The 22,069-nt window shown below is 37.4% G+C and overlaps 5 protein-coding genes across 7 annotated transcripts; 1 reads left to right on the plus strand and 4 right to left on the minus strand.

Moving 5' to 3' along the window:
• Positions 1 to 261: 261 nt before the first annotated feature.
• On the minus strand, positions 262 to 4,550 carry LOC119982240 (ubiquitin-conjugating enzyme E2 36-like). Its single transcript, XM_038825511.1, has 8 exons — positions 4,412 to 4,550; positions 4,287 to 4,314; positions 3,555 to 3,641; positions 2,363 to 2,421; positions 1,296 to 1,337; positions 1,141 to 1,214; positions 798 to 895; positions 262 to 571 (listed from the first exon to the last, which is right to left on the minus strand). Exons 1-8 carry the CDS (start codon positions 4,445 to 4,447, stop codon positions 534 to 536), a joined length of 462 nt encoding a protein of 153 aa, XP_038681439.1. The 5' UTR covers positions 4,448 to 4,550; the 3' UTR covers positions 262 to 533.
• Positions 4,551 to 5,808: 1,258 nt separating this feature from the next.
• Positions 5,809 to 9,356, minus strand: LOC119982238 (14-3-3-like protein D). Of its 2 annotated transcripts, none has more exons than XM_038825509.1 (7): positions 9,155 to 9,356; positions 8,340 to 8,646; positions 8,171 to 8,258; positions 7,665 to 7,774; positions 7,421 to 7,569; positions 6,242 to 6,294; positions 5,809 to 6,164 (listed from the first exon to the last, which is right to left on the minus strand). In XM_038825509.1, the coding sequence occupies exons 1-7, from the start codon at positions 9,222 to 9,224 to the stop codon at positions 6,162 to 6,164; spliced, it is 780 nt and encodes a 259-aa protein (XP_038681437.1). In that variant the 5' UTR covers positions 9,225 to 9,356; the 3' UTR covers positions 5,809 to 6,161. The 2 variants fall into 2 exon arrangements, with proteins under 2 accessions (XP_038681437.1, XP_038681436.1); XM_038825508.1 differs by having other exon boundaries at positions 6,242 to 6,297; positions 9,155 to 9,354.
• A 909-nt stretch (positions 9,357 to 10,265) lies between these two features.
• Positions 10,266 to 10,999, minus strand: LOC119981735 (heavy metal-associated isoprenylated plant protein 28). Its single transcript, XM_038824848.1, has 2 exons — positions 10,921 to 10,999; positions 10,266 to 10,621 (listed from the first exon to the last, which is right to left on the minus strand). Exons 1-2 carry the CDS (start codon positions 10,985 to 10,987, stop codon positions 10,266 to 10,268), a joined length of 423 nt encoding a protein of 140 aa, XP_038680776.1. The 5' UTR covers positions 10,988 to 10,999.
• A 1,293-nt stretch (positions 11,000 to 12,292) lies between these two features.
• LOC119982620 (fasciclin-like arabinogalactan protein 14) lies at positions 12,293 to 13,190 on the minus strand. The gene has a single exon (XM_038826100.1). The coding sequence runs from the start codon at positions 13,188 to 13,190 to the stop codon at positions 12,294 to 12,296; it is 897 nt and encodes a 298-aa protein (XP_038682028.1). The 3' UTR covers position 12,293.
• Positions 13,191 to 18,184: 4,994 nt separating this feature from the next.
• Positions 18,185 to 22,061, plus strand: LOC119982177 (protein CONSERVED ONLY IN THE GREEN LINEAGE 160, chloroplastic). 2 transcript variants are annotated; one of them, XM_038825412.1, is made up of 10 exons: positions 18,185 to 18,540; positions 19,122 to 19,171; positions 19,282 to 19,360; positions 19,461 to 19,556; positions 19,791 to 19,871; positions 19,976 to 20,067; positions 20,196 to 20,288; positions 20,882 to 20,950; positions 21,588 to 21,727; positions 21,810 to 22,061. In XM_038825412.1, exons 1-9 carry the CDS (start codon positions 18,226 to 18,228, stop codon positions 21,724 to 21,726), a joined length of 1,014 nt encoding a protein of 337 aa, XP_038681340.1. In that variant the 5' UTR covers positions 18,185 to 18,225; the 3' UTR covers position 21,727; positions 21,810 to 22,061. The 2 variants fall into 2 exon arrangements, with proteins under 2 accessions (XP_038681340.1, XP_038681341.1); XM_038825413.1 differs by lacking the exons at positions 21,588 to 21,727; positions 21,810 to 22,061 and adding an exon at positions 21,046 to 21,567.
• Positions 22,062 to 22,069: the final 8 nt, after the last annotated feature.

Genomic DNA, 22,069 nt, shown 5'->3' on the forward strand with positions numbered 1-22,069 from the left:
ACAATTATGGTTTATTTACGTTAATATCTAATTGAATTTAAGACCCAAAAAAGAAAAGAGGAGGGTCTTCACAAAAACAACTATAGGACAGCGTGCAAGTTTATATAAATAAGTTCTATATAAGTAAGTGTGTGTAAACACTTTCCAAAAGACACGCCTATTGAGTTATCGCCTAATCGGTTCAAAAAAATAAAAATTCAACACCATGAGATGGAACACATTCTCAGCATGTCAAACTGCTTGAAAGGGCACACAGACGGAGCTAATTAAACACGCATTTATCATACAATTCTCAAAGGATGGTCTTTCAAGAGATGAAAACCATTATCAGCCAGCAGTTTTGAACTGTTAGACAAAATTACAACTCCAGCATAACTTCGACAATGTCTACTCCAGAAATATTGAACTTCGACAATTTGTCTTTCATTTTTTTTTGTTCTTTTTCGTTTCTAATTTTAGACCCAACATAGACACTTGCTCTGGCATTGATATGTAGCAGAAATGATACTTGTGAGAAACCAACACTCTCATTATCATGCACCAGTAGCGTACAAACGAGTCCATTCCTTGGCTGCAAGATTCAGTTAAGAAATATAAATCAGTAAAACACAATTGTGAGCCTAGAAAGTAGAAAATATTTATGGGCTTAACATATCGATCAGATTAAATATATGAGTAATTTTCAGGGAATAGAGTCAATGCAAAAGAACAAATTAGACGTCTAAGTAATAACAAGCATGAAGGATGGACGGCTGAGGACGTATGAAAATGCACAAGAAGTCAAATTATAAGAGAACCTGTTTCCACAGCCTCAGCTTCATTGGTCTTCCAATGTTTTGCAATGTTCTCCGAGAGTGGATCATCAGGGTTTGGAGCGCTCAACAGTGCTTGGATGCTGAGTCAACAAATCATGCAATATGCTCATTACTTTCAATTCATGTTGCTCCAAGTAATACAACTGAAACACAGGCTTTTAGTATATCCAATGCTTGATATGCAGTTTATACAAGATCATATAAGACCCAGTCTGATAAGATGCTTTAATACTAACCAGACAACCATAAACAATTTTGAACTTCAATTTAAAATTCTTTGTTATTGTGATCAAATGTTGTGTGATTGCGAGATACAGAACGTCACCTTAACAAGACTGTTCGGATTTGGAGGGCAGGGCTCCATTTATCTTTCAGAATATCAAGGCATATTCTTCCAAGCTGCAAAAGGACAATTGACTAAGGAAAAACAAACAACATTTTGAAAGCAAGATATATGGAAATGCAACAAATACAACTTGCCTTATCAATGTTGGGATGATAAATTTTGGTCAAGAAGCGAACCTGAAACAAGTAAATATAGAATAGGACAACAAAAGCGGGGCCAGAAGTCAACGTCATGTGTTAGACATCAAATAAACAAAGATATGGTAAATCATAATAAGTTTTTATGTCATAATAATATTCAGTAGCCGCAACTCATGTATAAGCATGTACATTGAGAATCTTAGCTTCTTTTTGACATTTATAAGCAGGTATATTGAGAAGAAAGCAACTAAATAGATTAAACAAAAGATTATAGAGGTTCAACTAAATAGATGAAACAAAAGATTATAGACGTTCAATATGAGTGTGCCGAAAGCATGAATAAAAATGAAGATTGTGATGGAAAACCAGTAGTTAAACTAAAACCGTGTGACTGTCCAGCAGAGCAATAGGATGATGGCTGATTAACAGTCAAGCTAAAAAGTCCCTAACACGTAACCAATCATCGGTTCCTTACGGGTATAATCAATAACACCACCATGAATTTAAATAGGGAAACATAATTCCTCGATTACTGATTCCTCTTTTGCATAAAAATATAAACTTGACAGCCATTTCTATTAAATCTGATCCCCTTTTAGCAATCTGTTAATTGGCGAAATGGATATGATGGGAATAAGAGTTTCAAATCGACCACTTTGTATAATAGAACAGTTCTTACTCAGAAAAACCAAATAAATAAAAGGAGTGTAAGCTTCAAGCAACCTTTTAGGGAGGAAATAATGAAGGTTAGAGAACCATGGTTAAAAGTAATGCTAGTCGTGTGAAGCTGAAAAAAAAACAAAGATAAGAAAGGTAATTTGGACAAATTATCATGACTGCCATTTATTAACATTCTACTTCCTCTCTGTCTTCAATTGGACAGGTATAATATACATGGAAATGATTCTGGAAGTGCATCTTCGAACAAAGAAACTATCTGAAACAATCTACAAAATAGTCTTGATTTCCGCAAACATTCGCAGTTAACTACTGATTAGCGGGTGTTCAACCAATAATTATAATGTGTGAAGGAAAAAAAATTGACAGGAGCTTCAGGGTACCTTGGGAGCTGCCATTGGGTATTCCTCAGGCAAAAATAGTTCCAACTTGAAAACCCCTCCTAAACAAATGTGAAAAAAAAATCATGTCATCATATAATCCAACTAGTGAAGGCACGAGAAACAAAAACTGCTTCATCAGATAAGGATATAAAATATGATCATAAAAAAATTCTACATAGATTAGTCATTGGCGAGTCAAAAAGTAAAAAACTATCATAATTCCTCCAGCAGACACACTGTCCCCTACTCCCCTGGGGAAAAAACCTTGTTGACATGTGGCTCATGACAGACATGGTCACAACAAGGTATACACCAGGCACCACCAATCAAGCAAATCACATTCCAAAAGAGATTCAAACTCTCCCAACAACATACATTTACGGTAAACCAAAGAAAACTGCTCTATCCAGCTATAAAGCATAATAACATGAAAATAAGAGATGCTATATATATCCTTAAAAGGAAAATTCTTAATTCAATGACAAAGTATCACAATAAATATGTCCAATGCAACTCAACCTAAGAAGACCATCTTACCATATTTGCAGGACAACTGACAAAGGAATGAAATCTGATAATTAGTTTGATCTTTCAATGTCCTGCTACCTAGTGTTTCAGATTAATTTTAAGTGTCTCAAGGAAAATCGTTTTTATGTGCAGTGGCACAACCTTACCACCCCTGATTGTCCAATGCCTGCCAGGTAATAGGAAACATTATAATGTCTTTCCCAGTTTTGATATGTATCACAAATTCTCAATAAAACGCGATAATGCATCAAGTAGATAAACAACTAAGCCATCAAGTCTTCAGATCTCCTAAGGAAGGCTTTTGTCTCTCAAAAGCACTTTCATTCTGATCTTTCCAAACAATCCTATAGAAAACCATAAGAATATCCGCTACAAATTTTTTTCCTCCAATATACATATCCAACTCACCTTTGCCTTTCACTTCAAGTTATTCTAAAAAATCCACAGTATCTAAAAAACTTCCATGAGAAATTCATCACCATACCTATCATCAACAGTCTCATTGCCAAACATCCCAAATCTACAAATCCAAGAGCACTTACTTGTAGACAATGAAAATAACGTTTACTAGTAAGTCACAACAGTAATTACTCATTGGTGCATTCAATGAACAGACAATCTTTTCAGTTCTTCGACGTAGGAGTCAAAGTTGTTAGTTAGTTACCTTCATATGGAGACTGGGACGGACCAAGGATCATTACATTAAAGTACCGCATATTGTCTTCTGAAGGAGAAGCACTAATTCCTGGCGCTGCATTTAAAGAATACAATTCATCTTTAGAATCTAATAAGCACGGTGAAACTAAGATGTTTAAAACGTGGATATAAATGCGATAGCCACAAGGCAAATTAATTTGTATTGAAAGTGCTTCTATACCCTACATTTCTATGCAACTAATCTATATGATCAATGAACAACTCAAACAACATATGAAAAAAAAATAATGAAAAGTCACAACTGTAGTGACCTAAAGATACTGAAAAGGGAACACTGGCGATTTAAAATCATGAGAAGTCACAATGACACTAAAATACATATCTGCAGTTCATGAATCAGAACCTCTCTCGTTGGTAGAAGGCTAAAACACACAAAATATTTCGCGTGACAAGGAAATTTTGGGACCCGAGGATCTCAGCATATCAGCTAGCCCTCTAACCCCTTCCCTCCTCTCACGAGAGTGTGCAGTTCGTTCAATTTTTCTTGTTTATGACTTCAACAATACCTAAATCTCCAGTCTATGCTACGATTTCAAAATCACACTAGGCGAAGCTTAAATCAAAGTCGACAAAATTCATCCGCTAAAACTACATAGCGAAGCAACGACGGCCATAAAATCAGTAAACAACCAAAACTAAAACATCGAGAGAAGACGAATATAGAGAGAAAGAGAGAGACCGGGTTCACTGAGAAGCCTCTGCGTTTCCTGGGCAATAAATAACACAAAAATCAAAAATCAAACCAACTTAATGATACGGGAACCAAAATAGGCGAGATCAAGATAGAGAGATCATGGCTGTTACCTTGATAATTCTTCGAGGAAGATTGCTGTTCGCCATTGACTCTCAGTCGAAAAAGAAGAAAGCGTTTAAAAGCCAAAACCCACTTCAATTCTTCTTTTTCGTTGTCGAGCCAATTATTCGGTTCGGTTCATAATATACATGAATTGAGAAAACTTTTCGATCACAGCCTGTTTACCTAATATTGGTGAATGACCAATAGAAACAAGGCAGAAATAAAAGTTTTATAGAAATATTTCACGGGTTCGAATTTTCAAATAAGATTATTATTATTTTTCGTCTTTCTAAAGAAATAGAGATTGCAATTGCAAATGGGCAAGTGGAAGCTTTTCATATGTGAGAGACAGAGAACAGATTCTTGTTTAGACTTATTATAGCCAATAGAAGGAAGGTTATGATAGTTCAATGAAAGTTGATTTTATTATGTTTGAATTTATGCCAACAAAAATGGCAAATTCAAAGAATTTTGACCATCATGGTGGGATAAGACAATACATATTCAAGTTCAAAAATGTGCAAGGCAATGTCACCATCTCAGTAAATTACCAAACTCAATAAAATTAAGTTTGGGAGGAGGGTCTTTTCCGTACCAAAACGATGTTAAAAGTGTCGAAATTGGATAAAAAAAAAAACAGAGAATTTTGTCCATAAAAATGATACTCTATTTATTGTGTTTTAGATATCTGACTAAACTTGTTAGTTAACAATTGAGGAAGGTTCTCGTAAAAAAATATGTAAGATTTATGATAACCATCTCAAACCATCCCCTCTCTAACTAATGTCAACTTTCCTACCAAACTTGGCCTAAAAGTGAAGCCTAATACAGGCACCATCAATTTGTCACGACAACCATCTATCAATTATACATATTTGCTACAAAAATAGCAAAATAGATCTTGATAAGTAGCAGCCAGGAGAAGCTGAATCATACATTTACTAGTGGTGGAGAATGGCAACCTTAAAATTTGTCATATACCAGAAACTTGATATGTGATGGAAAATGACACTCAATGCACAAAGCTACGTTAACTAGCACTTAAAAAAAATAATCTAAAGCCAAGCTAAAGTATCCAAGTCCTTTCAGACTAACCCAAAAGGCATTGACAAACAACTCAATCAAATTGCTCTGCTTAGAATACGGGTCTGTGCACTGGACTCATAGTCTCGCTCTCGCACATTGGAATGCACTGGCTTCAAATGCCCTCCGAAATAGGAAATGCATCCGTAGCTCGCATCCTATCCATAACCTTGCAGTACAACATGCTAAACACAACTCTCTTTTTATTAAAAAAAAAGTTCACAAATCAGCTTTACCTCATGGTGACTAGTCATCATCACCCAGGCAGATGCAGAAATGAAGAAGATAATCACTGCGGTAGAGAGGATGAAGAAAGAAGACAAGCAACCAAATAATATGAGATTCAGGTTTTAATTAAAGAGGAAGACCGGACAAACAGAATTCCTCCTCAAGAGGTGTGACATTTAAATCTCAAAGTATGAACGACCCTTGGCAATCATGCCAATGCTCTACAATCCATCCACTATAACAGGAATGACTCTTAATAGCGCCAAGAATGTTCACAGACACGCACGCTATGAGAATGCACAATAAAGTATGGTACTTAAGAAATAAAAACATACACCAAAATAAACCCAAATGAACTCTATCCTCAACTAAAACCAAGACAGACTATCAGGTCCCATTAGGCCCTTGTTTCCCTGGACAGTTGGAAATCCCCAGGCCATATCAGCTTCACTGTAGAAGTACCAGATAACAATCAGCAAAGAAACAAAACATCTTAATACCAAGGCCAATAATTAATGATAAACTACCTCAGCATCCTCTCCTGCACCAAACTTTGCAATGCCGTTTGTCTTCTGGGCATCTTCTGTTTCAGCAAGAAGGTATAAGCAAAAGAAAACAATTGCTTGGAAGAAAGAACAGTCACTATGCCAAGATCAACAGTGTTAATGGTTCAATAAAAAGTGGAGTGTACTACGCATATCTTGAAAGGATCCCTCGTACAAGTAACTCCCAACATGGGACAAAATACTCATGTGGGAAAATTTATAACATCTCCTTTAAAATATATATCTCTTTCCCAAGACCCTTAAGAGGATAAATAAAATATTTTGCACGGAAAATGCAGACAGACAACTTGGCTTGTAAATGCCCAATAATCAGAAAATTTGGAAACTGTTTTCTTTTCAGATTGCAAATTAAATCTAGGTTTTGGACTTCTCATAAATTATCATTAACTTTAAAAGTTAACTTAGCGTGTTTTCTAAAGCTTTTTGTGAGCAAAATGAACTGTAGAAACATGATTTTATACTCACAGTGATTGTTCGTTCCAATAAAAAAGGATATGGAAACTCTTCAGATTCTAGGTATGGCACTATAAACCTAATTCCATGGGTTGAGGAAAAAGAAAAACTAAAACAAAATAAGTTCATCACCAAGGGTTTACTTAAAAAATGTACGTAAGAACATGGATACAAGTGAGAAAGAAAAAGAAGGTTAGCGATATGGGGCAGGCTATCAAAAGGAGCCAAGGGATTGGAGTTAATTAACTTGCAATGCAACGTTATTATTTAGCTAATATCAGCACGTACAATTCTATTGAGGTTGTCTTCTATGAGATTGCAACTAAACTTATGCACTCATATGGATGCCAATATCTCCTAACAAAATGATGCCACCATTTAATAAATTATCATACGGGTGAATTCAGTCGAGGAAAGCTTTAAGAGCCCCATGTCATGCATTTCAATTTATTTTCTTTTTTGAAAAAGACGAGGAGGATATACGCAGACAGTCAAATCCAAGCAGACATTCCAAACAATTATAATAAAACCAGGTTTCAAATCCATGTGAAATGATGACTAACATGCAACTAAAATAGCACTGCAATAAAAATGCCGCCAGAATCCAATTTTGATGTAACAACCAGGCCAATCCTCAAAAGCAATTATAAAATTATACTCTAGCTGAATGTCTAAGGTCTGTATCACCTCCATCCTCTGGGATGTCGGAAGTCCACAAGGTTAGGTTGTCCCTAAGAAGCTGCATAATTAAGGTGCTATCTTTGTATGACTCTTCGTTGAGGTTGTCAAGCTCAGCGATTGCTTCGTCAAATGCTTGCTTGGCAAGGTGGCATGCCCTGAAGAGGGTAGAAACAAATAAGATTTGGCAAGTCAGAAATACACGAGAACAGAGTTCAAAACTATTAGCACCCCTCAAAAAAACCCAACAAACCTTTCAGGTGAATTCATTATCTCATAATAGAAGACAGAGAAATTCAAAGCCAAGCCCAGCCGAATGGGATGTGTAGGAGGCAATTCAGCCTCTGAAGCCCTTGTAGCTGTCTGCAAATAGTGTTTGGAATATGACAGTATCAAGACCAGAAAATAAAGATCAAGAGAAAAGTTTTACGTGGTTCACCCAAGAACAAGGCTACGTGCCTACGTCTACAAATCACTGGATTCCATATTTTCAGGAGGCTTTTTAAACTCAGGTTAGTAACATAGTTTGATTAAAAAATTCAATACACATCGTAAGTATCATGATCATGAACAATCACCGAGACTGTCAGCGAGGCACACTGGCCAAGTATAATAGATCCATAATATCAAGGGCTTGAGTTACGTATATAATTCTCAATGAGAGACCCATCACAACATATCATCAACAAATAAAAGGAGAAAAGACAATTCATAAAAATGAGTAAGATAAACACATAAAAATGGAAAGAAAAAAGCTACCTCATATGCTTTCATTGAATTATCAGCTGCCTCTTCCCTCTCATTGCCAGACTTGAATTCAGCGAGATAACGGTAGTAATCTCCCTTCCTGCAATCAGTAACTTCCAAAAACTTAAATTCATATATCTAATTGTGCAAACACTGGCTAGTAAAAAAAACAATTGCTCACATCTTGTAGAAGAAGACTGCTGATTCACCAGCAGAGGCAGAAGGGATGAGATGTTCATCAACCACTGTCATAATATCACTACAAATGTTCGAGAGCTCTGCTTCAACCTTTTGCCTGTACTCCTTGATCCTCTTTGCATTTACATCATTCCCTTTTGCTTCTTCCTTCTGCTCTATGGAGGAGAGGATCCTCCACGAGGCCCTGCGAGCCCCAATCACATTCTTGTATCCAACAGAGAGCAAGTTCCTCTCTTCAACAGTCAATTCGACATCAAGCTTGGCAACCTTCTTCATTGCATCCACCATCTCTGTCAAAATTAGTGGGACCAGAAGTGAATTCAGCACACAGACAACGGTAAACTTTGTTAACTTTGCTTATTCCCTCAAAAACATTAACAATATCGACATTCCGACCAAATCTTCCAATCACGAGAATATAAATCCACCAATTATCTTAACGTTAACATGGCTCTAGACGAACTTCCACGAAAAACTAATTCTCAGTGTAAAATTTCCAGGAAAGTTAATCGATCAAAGTACTATGACAGACAGACAAATCATAGTCAAAACAACTAGTCTATGATAATAATCCAAGTAAATTTTCAAAAACTCGCTAATATACTAGCTCAAGAAAGTCAAATTCACCTCAACACATCTAATCGAACCAAAAAAGAAGGAAATCCGTCATCAATCACCGCAGCAAAATATAACAAAAACTCAGAAATCAAACTTCAAAACATCATATCAGCATATAAAGAATATCAGCATATAAAGACAGAAAACTAAACATATACGCGTATATCGCAAGATTCTAACCATCGTAGCGCTCAGCCTGCTCGGAAAGCTTAGCGAGGTAGACGAAGCTGTCACGTTCGTTGTAGGCCATGGCCGATGAAGACGACGACGATCCCTGAGCAAGAAGGGTAAGTCAGTGTTTTACTATTTAACAGTGAGGGTTCTGTGGTCTTAAACAGATTCACACTCGCTCTTGCTCCACAGTGAGAGAAGAAAACCCAAAAAAAAACACGGAACAAAAAAAAAACAAACTCCTGGTTTTTGCTGCGAATTAATGCCTGCCACGTATTACGTTTTGGCAGCTAAAATGGAATTAAACGTCGTCTTTTTTCGTTAAACATCGCGATCATGGGTACACGAAAGTCAGTACGCGGTTGGTATAATGGTATTGCCTTATTTGGACCTGGTCCAATCCCGACCTACTACGGCCCATTCGTAATCATGAAATTGGGGCCCAATACTACTTCTCTCGTCCAAACAGTGTGGCCCAGGACCCATAATAACCAACCCCCAATGCACTAAGGTCTCGTTTGGTTGATACAATTACAATATAAATCAGAATACGAAATTTTGACAGGTATTGTGATTACAAGTTTTATAACATATGTCAGCTATTGATAATGTGATTATTAAAAATAAAAAGTTAAAATTAAACTAAACATTATTATATAATGTGAATACAATTTATCATTATAATACAAGGGTAACCAATCAGACCCTAAAGAATGATACTTTTTATCAAGATGATTCATTATTTGATCAATAGAGATCTCAAAAATTAATATCACAAATGTCCAAAATACGATGTGTCACACAATCAATATTTTACTTTATTTTCAAACGACACAGTGGCAGAGATGTCCAAAATACGATGTGTCACACAATCAATATTTTACTTTATTTTCAAACGACACAGTGGCAGAGCCACTACAATGCCTGATTTAAAAATTTATTATGAGGTAATAATAAGAAAGGAGAAAAAAAAAAAAAAAACACACCATAAGGAAAATGTAATGAATTGCCAATATATTAGAGCGTAAGGAAATTGAAGTACAGTTGATCAATCTCTCCCAAACCACAAAGGGAAGAAAATGAAAGTACATTGAAAACCAAGCCTAATTTTTCAATAGCTTCACATTATAGAACATCCATGAGGGTTCTCATCGCTGAATGCTGAACCAGTCTGACTGCTAAAGATTGTAGAGTGTGCAGGGTAGCGATAATACCCAGGATCACTGCTATCATAACCATGCTTATAGTAATTGTAAGAAGATGAAGGTTGGGGTGCATGGTATGTCAATGGACCATTACATTGATGGAGACTGTAATACTGATTTGTCAAAATTTGATGCTCTGGATTGTATGGTAATTGCCATAGCTCCGCCCTCCGGCCGGTTTTCCGGACAGTTTTGAGGACCTTTTTCTGGTCCGCCCAGCCGGTGACTGTCACCTTTTGCATAGCCATGTCTATGTCAATGTCATCCACACCTGCATTTGCAATCAAAACCTAATTTGATCAGATTATGAACAAAAGCATAAAAGAAACAAATTAAGGTTACGATCAATTTGACTAATGTGGCTTTAATACATAAAAAATACTAAAGATACCAATGTTTTTTGTCCCAACTATTTCAAATAATGAGATGGATCTACATGATCCATATAAAATCATGCGCCCCCACATGATAGATCCATATAAAATCGTATGCGTTCATCTCAGCATTTGAGATAACTGAGACAAATTAAAAACGCTGGGATCCGTATAAGATTGCTCTTCATATATGTACCATTTAGTTTCTGAAGAGAACTCTTCACCCGGCTTTCACATCCTGCACAATCCATATGCACTCTCATCTCTGTGACCTGAGATATGTTTATATCAATGAGTAATTCATTAGTTTTGATAAAATATATATGCTTTATTATAAGATTAATTAAGCATCATCAAATACTTTAAATAAAATGTACTAGTATTGAAGAAGAGAGATTTTTCTAACCGTCATCTTGATCGCCCAAAGTGTTAAAATTAAGATCTTTATCAATGAAGGGATTGAACAATTGAATCGAAGATGTATAAACTGGTGTATTTATGAATATGATCATGTAACAGAAGTATGGGCCAATATATAGATCATTAGTTAATTAATTAAATGTATTAGTCCATAGTTTGTGCATTGTTTATGATTTAATTCACCGACTATCTATTCTAAAATTCTTCGAAATTATGAGATTGGATCTTGAAGTAAAGGCAAGGGGGGGAATTTATATAGAATAAAGCCTTGCTTGCATGGGAATTCATGGCTGCAATGGTAGTGTAAATGTATAATCCATCAACATGGGGCTTTGACTTTGTGCTTCGTAGTTATTTAATCACTTATCATGTACGTGATTCTCTATTAGAAAATTTATAGTATCACTATCATTGACACAATTGAAAGTTGGAGAGGGAGTTGAGGATTTTGCAACTGCACATGTTAGACCAGCGAGGTCAGTGCCATGATTTATACTTTCGAAATAAATGATATTCATCAATGTCTCACTTACAAATAATTCAATTGGGTCATTTTTGTAGCACCCGAATCAAGTGGGTGGAACCACTAATCTCTAAAATATCAAGTTTGATGGCGCGGATGAGCTATTGAGTAGCGAACGGTGCTCTAAATCTCACATCGATGAGGAGAAGAAGTGAAGTGTATAATATAATATATCATATCTCCCAACTTCGTGAACGCATTTTCATGGCCAAAGGGCCCACGAGAATAAATCTATGTGGGTTAGTATAGGCCGATCAAAAGTGGATAATATTCACTAGGCCCATAGAAGGTGGACCGTTTCAGCTTCATCATGATGGAATGCCCTATTTTTTTCATATATTTCTTTTGAAGAAGATATTTATTGGATGCATGATCATTCTATTACACGTTTATGTTGGGCTTAGCCCATTAGATGAGTTGCTTGCAACATTATTCCAAACAAAGCCCTGTATACAGGGCCCAGTTCAGGCTTGTAGTAGAGACACCAGAATGCCCCCTAAATAACATAAAAGTTATTAGAACCATGTCTTACACGTACATGCATGCAACTCATCACTATTAGCAAAGCGATTTCAATCACAAAATTCAAAAATGCACGAGACCCTCTAGCGCCCCTAACTCTTGAATCACGTCATGGTAACGGCAGCATAAAATGTGAACAAAAAGATCGACAACAAACCACCAATTTTAGCCCCAACAGCATTGGCAGCTGATTTACCATCAGCGTCCGCCGCCGGACCATCCGCTGCTGCCGGAGTATCCGCAGCGGGGCCATCAGCTTCAGCAGGAGGCGTCCCGGCAGGAGAATCAGCGGTTGGAGCATTCGCATCATCGGAAGGTGCGTCCGCATCATCAGATGGTGAAGGAGCCTCGCTTGGTGGGGACTTCTTAGGTGACGGTGCTTTTGATGGCGTTGGAGCCTTAGACGGTGGTGCATCGCTTGGTGCTTGGGAAGGTGGCGGTGGTGATTTCGAGGTCGAATTCGAATTACCAATTCCCGGTGGCATTATTACACTGCTAACTTGCAAGATGGAGATGTTATAAGGCTGAGAAGTAACCGATTTAACCAAATTAGATCCAAGGCTCGAACCCTTAACAGCTGATCCGAACGCAACCGTGTTACCGCTCATAATGGTTACATTCAAGAACCCAAGTTGGTCCGTGGCCTGACCACTGGCTTGAAACAATGTGGTGAGCTTGGCAGTTTTGTTTGATAACTTTTGAAGCTTTTGGACATCGTAGTAATCAAGGATCACGTGTAGGCTCAAGATTTTCTTCATGGTATCCGTTGGTTGTCCTGAGATAGGGGAGATGTTGCCATTGTCGACGGCGAGGACGGTGATGGTTTTCCGGCTGTTGATTTCGGAGACGAGTTGGGTTTTGGTCAAGTAGTCGCTAAAGGAGCTGAAATCACTGTATTGGCTAAGCGTGTTGGTAATGTTAAAGGAGTAGATATTCGAGAAAAGAGCAAAGAATGTGAAGAAGAAAATAAGCGATGCCTCTTGCTTCTTGAGAGTAGTCATTTTTGGCAAAGATGGAGATTAGTTAGTTGATGAAGAGGGGATTCAAAGGCTGAGTTTATATAGAGTATAAGTGGATTTGAAAGGGTTATATGTATCTATATTTGTATGGAAGGCTAGTGAACTAGTCTTTGCCACCGAAGTAGGAGGAGACTTTGATTGGTTGAAAATGAGGGGAGGAGACATGGTGGAGCTTCTTTCACTCTACGAGGACAATTGCCAATTTCATGGTGGATTTTTCATTTTTATTTCCAAAAATAGGATACAATTCAACGAATTAATGGAAGTACTTGTTTGGACCAAGATAAATTTTAGTTGCTCAAATAAAAACCAAGGTTATGCATGGTGAAAACACTAAACAGATACATTATAATCATAAGTTCTTTGTTATAGTAGCTCAACAAATTAAAGAGCGGACTATTGACGCACATATAATTAGTGAATAATAGGGATTTGAGAACTCTGCAATTCCCTAAATCTACAATTCATATCTAATGATGGAGAAAAAGTAAGGTAATTTTTAAAAATAGAAAAACAAAAATATGTTATGATGTGACACACTTGCCAAACCATTTGTAGACTCTACAATTTTAAACGAATTGCGAAGCCTCCAAATCCGAATAATAGATATAAACACTATGGAGTTGGTTTTAAACTCGTTTCCTTGGAGTAGCTTGGATGGTAAGACGCCTCTTGGTAGGTGTGGGTTAGGCGCACGTATCCGGGTTCGATTATCTGCTTGATATTATATTCAAGGTTGAATTGAGATATGTATTGGGACGTATCGTGTCTCTGGAGTTTACCATGTATTCGCAAGCGGACAAAATCGCGCAAGTAATAAAGAGTGAATAGAGTATCGTCCCACAATGATGTTTTGACAATTTCAACTCAATGACAATATAAGCAATTAGCACACTAAAATGGCAAGCGAATCGTTGATTTGGTTTTACCTAACGCTAAAAAAGTAATTTAAAAGGATACTAAGTAAATAACAAATTGAATAATTAACAAAGCAACAAACCGAAAATTTTGTTTCAAGCAAAGTAAACACTAAGGCTCCTAATGTCACCACTTCTTATCCGACTAAACTCCATTGGTTCATTAATTCTCACTTCTCAATTTAGTTGTTGACAATCGATTTCCCGAACTATCCAATGTTCTATTCCTAGATACACTGAAAGTATTTTCAATAGAATCCCTGTTATTCCTAACATTCGGTTTCATATCAAAAATCCCTTAAGCATAATGAAAATCAATTAATGATTGCATAAGTCATGAACCTATATTCCTATGGTTCATACAGCCTAGGTTTTCTATGGACTCTTGCAACCCTAGGTTTATCCTTCCGGTCTCAACCTAGACTAGAAATCATTCAAATGATGATCAAGCATTTGAAAGCAATAAGCATATCCACAGAAAATCAACAACATAAAAAGAGATTCAAGAACAATAAACCAATTTCATTTAATCTTCAAAGAAGGGTTCCATTAGGACCCTTAGTTAAAGGATTAGTTCCTCATAACTAAGGAATACAACACAAGATCCAAAATAGCAAACATTAAATACAAGATTAAAGAAGAAAAGAAGGAAAACCCCTTAACCCCCTTGCGCTTGCGTCAATGGCTGCAGTAGAGAAACCTCCCAAAACCCTTGGTTTTGCTCAAAAAGTGAAAAGTCACTAAAACCCTAGAAATCTAAGCTTATATACTCCTAACAACTCTTCAGTCGTTCTGTCTAATAAGTCTGTGCCGTTTTGAGTGGGACCATTTAAGTTTAGAGCTAGATCGGCATTTTACAAAACTTCAAAATCCTTTCGCGATTCTGGCCGATCGATCGGACAGACGTCCGATCGATCGGACTTCAACTCTGTCTGATTCAGCTTCAATGGCGTCCGATCAATCAGACCATCAGGCTAATCGATCGGATTTTCTCTCTGTCTCCATAATTTGGCTTTTTCCTATCCATTCAGCTGCTTTTCTTCCATTTGTGCCCCGACACCTGAAATGCGCACATAACACTCTTTCAGCAGCATATAGTCCAAAACAACTCTTAAACAATGCAAGATTTCATGTAAAATGATGCACAATTATATGAATATAATTGACATTTCACCATGCAGAAGTGGGTCTTGGGGTAAACCGACTCTTGGGTGGGTTCTCTCAAGGCTTTTGAAAAGTTACATGATATACATATGATGTTTTATATTTCAATTTACGATATTTATAGAATGCATTTCAGGAATTTATTAGAGCCGATATATAATTTACATATATAAACGTTGTCATTAGTTTCTATTCTTGAATTTTCAAGTTTCAAAATCATGAAAATTCAATCCAATTTACATTGGGCAAGCTCTCTAAACATATGGGAATTATGACCAGAATTGTAATTTTCTTTCCAGAAATACAGACATGCATACACATCCAAGTGATGGCTTTTCGTATCTTTTAGAGATTTAGTAGGAATAAAGTCCCTATTACACCCAAATACTTACCTAAACCTAATAAGACTCCAATTACCACAAATATAGGTAATAGTTAATTAATATTATAATACCTGAAAAGCCTTTGACATGCATAAATATAATTCATTAAATGCCACTATAGTGGTAGTACTTAGTTATACATTGTCCTCCAATAGATACACACCTGCAGCGCGCTGGCCGTAAGGAATTCAAATCCAATTCGGAGATAAATTCGCATTATATATAACACAAGTAATGGAGTTTTCTTTTATTTATTCTTCTCCAATTTCTGGAAAAGACGTTGTAAAAGGAGAGAAACAAACAGAGTGATAAAAGAAAGGGTTGTTTTTGATAATATATAGTGAATTAAAGATGTTGTCAATGGAGGATTTTGAGGGGAGGCTGGTGAAAAAAGGGTGGAGCAAACTTGATATCCTGGCGGAGGTTTGTTCTGTGGCGGAGGAAAAGGAAAGGTTGATGCGGGGGGAGGTGAAGAAAGGGTTGAACAATCTTGATATCTTGACAGAGGCTTGCTCTGTGGCCGGCGAGAAGTCAAGGTCGGAACAGCCTGTTTCTCCGGTGGGAACTGATGGGAGGTCCAAGGGGAAATTGATGCCAATTAATCATCGTTTGGTGCTGCGAGATGATGATGAATTGAAGGAGCAGCAGCTGCCTTCTTTGACAATCAATACGTCTTTATCAGCAAAGGAAAGAAATTTCTTAAAGAATGCTAATGGTTTGAAGGAGAAGCAGTCTACATCGTTTTTTGATAATGTGGAACCCAACCAGCTGCTCACCGACCAACTGATTGGTAAACCTCGGGGCACATGTAAGACCCCGCAACAACTGACTAGTAAATCCAGGGGCACATGCAAGACCCCACAACTCTTATGGACTAGTGAGAATCCGTCTCCATCGTTGTCGCCTGTTTCTCCGGTGGGAGCTGATGGGCGGTCGGAGGGGACAATATTGATGCCAAGGAGCCATCGTTTGGCGCTGCGAGATGATGAGTTGAAGGAGAAGCCGCTGCCATCTTTGACAACGGATACGTCTAATTTATCAACAAAGGAAAGAAATTTCTTAAGGAATCCTAATGGTTTGAAGGAGAAGCAGCCTTCGTCATTGTTGCTGATCAACAACACTTCTCATGAATGTTGGTCAAAGGAAGCTGATGATTTATTGAAGAAACATCATTCTCTATGGCCTTCCATAACCGAGTCTCCTCTGCATGGAGATGGCAGAAATGACGAGACAGAGCTTTTGAATATTGACACAGTGAAAAGGGAAAGACTAGAAAGGGAAAAGGCCCTAAAGAAACCCATGAAGATTGATCATCGGCAATTCCAGATACAAAATGGCAGTAATTCAGGCGGAAGGCGAAGAAACAGAAGCGATGACAACAGTGAAGAGAAGAAGGTTCCATACGCGAAGAAACAAAAGAAGATCAAGGTGAGAGTTAATGAGGAGCCAATTCCTGATATGCCTCAAGCGTACAAGAACCTTATAAGGGAGATGAACGGCTCAACTCATGATTGCAAGTTAATTATACAGAAGAGATTGAAGCCTTCTGATGTAGATCTAGGTCAATCTCGCCTGTTGATACCACTGAATCAAGTCAAGAGCCAGGATTTCATCAGCGACGACGAGAAGGCAGAGCTGGAGATATATAAGAATGGGTTCGTGAATACCATAAGCGCAAAAATAATAGGACCAAAGGAGCTTAAAGAGAGTGAAATTAAGTTCAAGAGATGGATGGTTGGAAAATCCAGCCCTTCATATGTATTGGGCAGCAAGTGGAACGATTTTGCGCTTAATAATAAATTGTCGGCAGAGGATCTAATACAGTTATATTCTTTCCGAGTTGATGGAAAACTCCATTTTGCATTTGTCATTGTTGAAAAATCCAAAGGAAAGGGTGGTAGTAGTAGCTCATCTACTGAAGCCAATGGAAAGGGCGCCAGCTCATCTTCTCAACTCGTTGCAGAGATTCCTAGCAGTGGCTCGCTGGAAGAAACCGTAGAAGCCATTGGAGAGCGCAGTAGCAGCAACACGCTTGCAGAAAAGTAACTACGTATAAAATTTGCTGCTCGTACACATGTCAAGGACGACATATGCTACTTATATGAGTTATTGCTAAGTGTTTAGGGTTTGGAGTTTAGGGTTTAGTAATTTCTTTTATTTGATTAGTTATTGTCGTCTTTCGTGGGATGTTTAATCCTAACTCGGATCTTTCTAGATATTGTTAGCATCTTATTATTAACAGCAGTTCATTGAAAACTATGCATGGTTGAAATTGTTCTATATATGGCGCCTTTCTTGTGTGTGTATGTATATGTGTAGAAGATGGAGTGAACCTCAGCCCAGCCCAGCCCACAAAGAGGTTCTGTGCCGGGCCCAGCATGGCATGTTGACCTCGGCCAACGGGCCGTGCTGCCCGGCCCCAGACGGACTTGAGGCCCATTTGACACCCAGAAGTTGGAAAATTGTTGTACACAAACAAGAGCAGATATTCGTTTCTCTGTTATCAGTCACTGCAACATCACCATTTTCAATTAACACCACAACATTCCAGCAATGGCAATTCTAAGCTACATATCGGTGATCTCATCAGCTACACCCATCTCTCCAGACTCTTTACCGCCATCAGTGCCAAACCCAAGACCAACCAAGATCATCTTGCCGAAGGATAAGCCTTTGAAATGGTCGACAGGGATGGCACCAGGGGAGTATGGAGGCCCTCCTACGACTACCAAGCTGCGCAAGTACTGGGGAGGTGAAAAAGAGGACCCGATAACCTCTGACGAATTTATTTGGAACAATGATTTCATGGACAGGATGAAGAGACTGATCCAAGACCCTGAGGATTCCCCTGAACCCGCTTCGGTTAAGGTTCAGTTTGACTCATAGATTAATTTTTCTTTATGGGGTTCTCTTGTTTCGTGTTTATTTGTGTTATTTTGCTTGATTTTGTGTTCTCGATTTTGAATTCTGGAGTTGTGGTGATAAATTCAAATGGGTTTTTTTCTCGGTATAACTCGAATTTTTTGCTTAATTGCGTGGTTTTGCCGTGACTTTTAATGTTTTAGCTGTAGAATTCAAATGCATCTTGATTCTCAATTTTAATGTATTGGCCACTGAACTCTAATGTACCAAACTATTCTAGCATGGTAAAAGGTGCTTTTGTTTGTCAAATTTGCTACCGTCTTAACTTGGTTACCGTTGAATGTTGATGAGCTTTAACCAATTTTAATGGTAATTGTCCTTTTTATTGAAATCAAATGGTTCATATGCTGTTAGACCAGGATTTTGTGTTTTGTGAAATTGACCGGTGAAGAAGTGAAACCTTGTATTCCATTTTTAGACTTTCTTTTTGTCACCAAGCATAGGCTTGAACAAAAAATGTATTGAAGGAATTTCAGAGGTTTGCCGACTTAGTTTGAAACTAATCTCCCATGCGTTTGTATTGGCAGGAAGAGTCTTCAGGATTTCTGAGCTTGAATAGAGTTATGAGCCTCGGCAGGTTTCTTCTCATTTCCTTGTGATGTTACTACATTCAATTACATTCTCTTCCTCAAGCACGTGTTATATATTTCTTACCAAAGTTTGTTTGACATACATTAATACATATAGTCTAGAAATTGATTTGAGCAAAGAGCTTATGGCATCCCCCAAGCCTCTGCTAGAACAACCAGCTGATGATGCAAGTCAGGTAAGAATGGTTTTTCATTTACAGTCAGAATTTCTTGATCTTTGGATAGTTATGGTATTGCATATTTTCTTATTCTTTTGTCGACATAAACATAATCCAGAGCAGAACAAGCTCATCAACAAAATGGAAATTTGTACCTACACGACGTGAACAAGATAAGTGGGATAAAGCAACTAAGGCTGCTACTGGGGGCAGTGTAAGTCATTTGCATTATCATACAGAACAATTTTTGAATTTCACAGGTGCATAACTACCTATGTATCTCCTTTACTTCAGTGGCTGTTAAATTATTAGCCTTGCATCATCATTTCTGTTGACACATAAATCGACTTGGATATTTTCTTGGTAAAAATTAACAGAAAATGGATTTTCTCAATATTGTTGGAGGGATGTTCTCTGTTTGATATCCTGATGTAGCTCTGGTGCATAGGATGTGATGTTTCGGGAAATTAGGCAGCCTAGAGGAGACCCTGAAGTGTTGGCTGCTCAATCAAGGGCGCAATATTTTAAGGTATTCATTGCAATATATTTTTAGTTCTGTTTTTCTCATCATTTTGCTACTCATGTTCCCAGTGTAACAAACTTTTTCTTTTTCAATCCTTTTTGTGTCAGCAGTTAAAGAATAAGTTGCACATGCTCACTCTGGGGATAGGTGGTGTAGGATTAGTCTCAGCTTATGTCTCTTACTCTCCTGAAGTTGCAGCTAGGTACCTCCATGCTTGAAACATGGAATAGTCTGATTGAGAGTATCCAAAATATTTTCACACACGTATGGAAGACTAAAGCTTCTTCTTTCTTCTTGTAAGTTCAACTCTGATTTTTTTTTTCTGCACAGCTTTGGTGTGGGGTTGCTTGGATCTTTAGCATATATGCGTATGCTGGGAAACAGTGTGGATTCCATGGCAGATGGAGCCAAGGGGCTCGTCAAGTATGTAGTATATTGATCCTTTTATCTCAGAAGTTAACTTTCTTCTTTTTTCATGATGTCCCCTTATATGTGCAATCGATAATCTTGGACTCTCAGTGTGTTTGGTACCTGACATCATTGATGTCTTTCACGTTGATTTCTTATTTATAGGTTAGGGTTATTGACTAGCATAATGTCATGAGTATTCGGCACAGCAAACTAAAAGAAATAGTTTATGACTAAATTCTCACTTTTTTCTTCCACCTTAGCAATAAGTCTTATTGCTGATATTTTTGTAGAAAAGTTTAATATCTACATATTATAGATGCTGATATCATGCCTTGTTCTAGGCTGTGATGGTTTTATAAATCCTACTAGCAAACATAAATTATTGTGAAATAACATTTTTAGTGTGTGACGCTTATTGGAAATTCAATGTGGGGGTTGAAGTCAAAGCTTAAATGATCATGGCTGCTGGGAGATCTGTTTTCTCATCAGCTTATTTTCTATCTAGGTTAAACCTGATGAACCTGGTGTTATGTCTTATTAGTATGTCCTCTATTAATCTCTGGACACTGGATTTCAGCTTGTAGCTGATTGAATTGTGCTTGCAGGGGAGCAGCTGCACAACCAAGACTACTTGTTCCAGTTGCCTTGGTCATGGTCTTTAACCGGTGGAATGGGTAAGCACTTCTGTAGTTTACTCTTCTTTGTACATTTCTCACAAATTTCATCAAATGGTTTCGCTAAAACTAATCAATCTTTTCAATTCTTCAAGTTTTTACTTGCTAGGTTATGTATATAAATCCCTCGCAAATCTGGTTTGCTTCCCTGCCCGGTTTCATGTTACAATGCTGTCAATATATTTGCACCCCTTTATATAATGAAGACCAAAGTTCTCGTTGGGCCTCCTTGGTCTGAACATTTTGGACATGTGATTTGAATTTTTTTTCCTGAATTGACAAATATTGACGAGCAGGTCATATATATATTCATTCTTTTACCGTCAATGAGCATGTCCAAGTCACTGCTTGGACTTTCTCGTCCCACACATATGCTTTAAAGTAACAGCGGGAACAAGTTAAGGTCTTGTTTTGCATAAATTTGATTATCCATTCTGGTGTCATATATTTCAGAATATTCCACAATGTTTTTTGCACTATCCCAGAGTATTTTACTGTACCGATGATAATTTGTAATCTTAAGCAAATTGGTGTATAACTAAAGTTGCTATGGGTTATTAATTTACATTATTATAAAAATATTGTCAATTTTAGCTGCAGTTCCTCTCCCTAGTTTCATACTTGTGTATGGATGCAGGATCCTTGTTCCGGAATACGGATTTATGCACTTGGATTTGATACCAATGTTAGTCGGTTTTTTCACATACAAAATTGCTACTTTCTTTCAAGCTTTAGAAGACACATTCGCTGATCTCGGGAATAAGTCGGAAGCTTAAGGTATTTTATCTTCACAGCTGATGTAAACTTCCCTCTTAAAGACTTGTGCAGATTCTCTAATGAATTTTATTTTGGTTTTCAGATTGGAAAAAAATAATCTACAAGGACATCTTCATAGTAAAAATTTGATTGAGGAGACACATTCAACTTAGAATATGTTTCAAATGTTTTATTCATGGGAACTTCTAAAGGTTAAAAAGGGTGATGCTGGTGAATGAACCTTCAACCTTTTTCCCTTACCAATGTAATGAATTTTCATAACCCTTGTGTAGTGGGTGATGATTTTTCATCAAGTCATCATTGTTGCACCTCTGTATGAGAATCATCCAAGTGATAAAACTA

The sequence above is a fragment of the Tripterygium wilfordii genome, chromosome 17 (assembly GCF_013401445.1).
Source record: "Tripterygium wilfordii isolate XIE 37 chromosome 17, ASM1340144v1, whole genome shotgun sequence".
Classification (NCBI taxonomy): Eukaryota; Viridiplantae; Streptophyta; class Magnoliopsida; order Celastrales; family Celastraceae; genus Tripterygium; species Tripterygium wilfordii.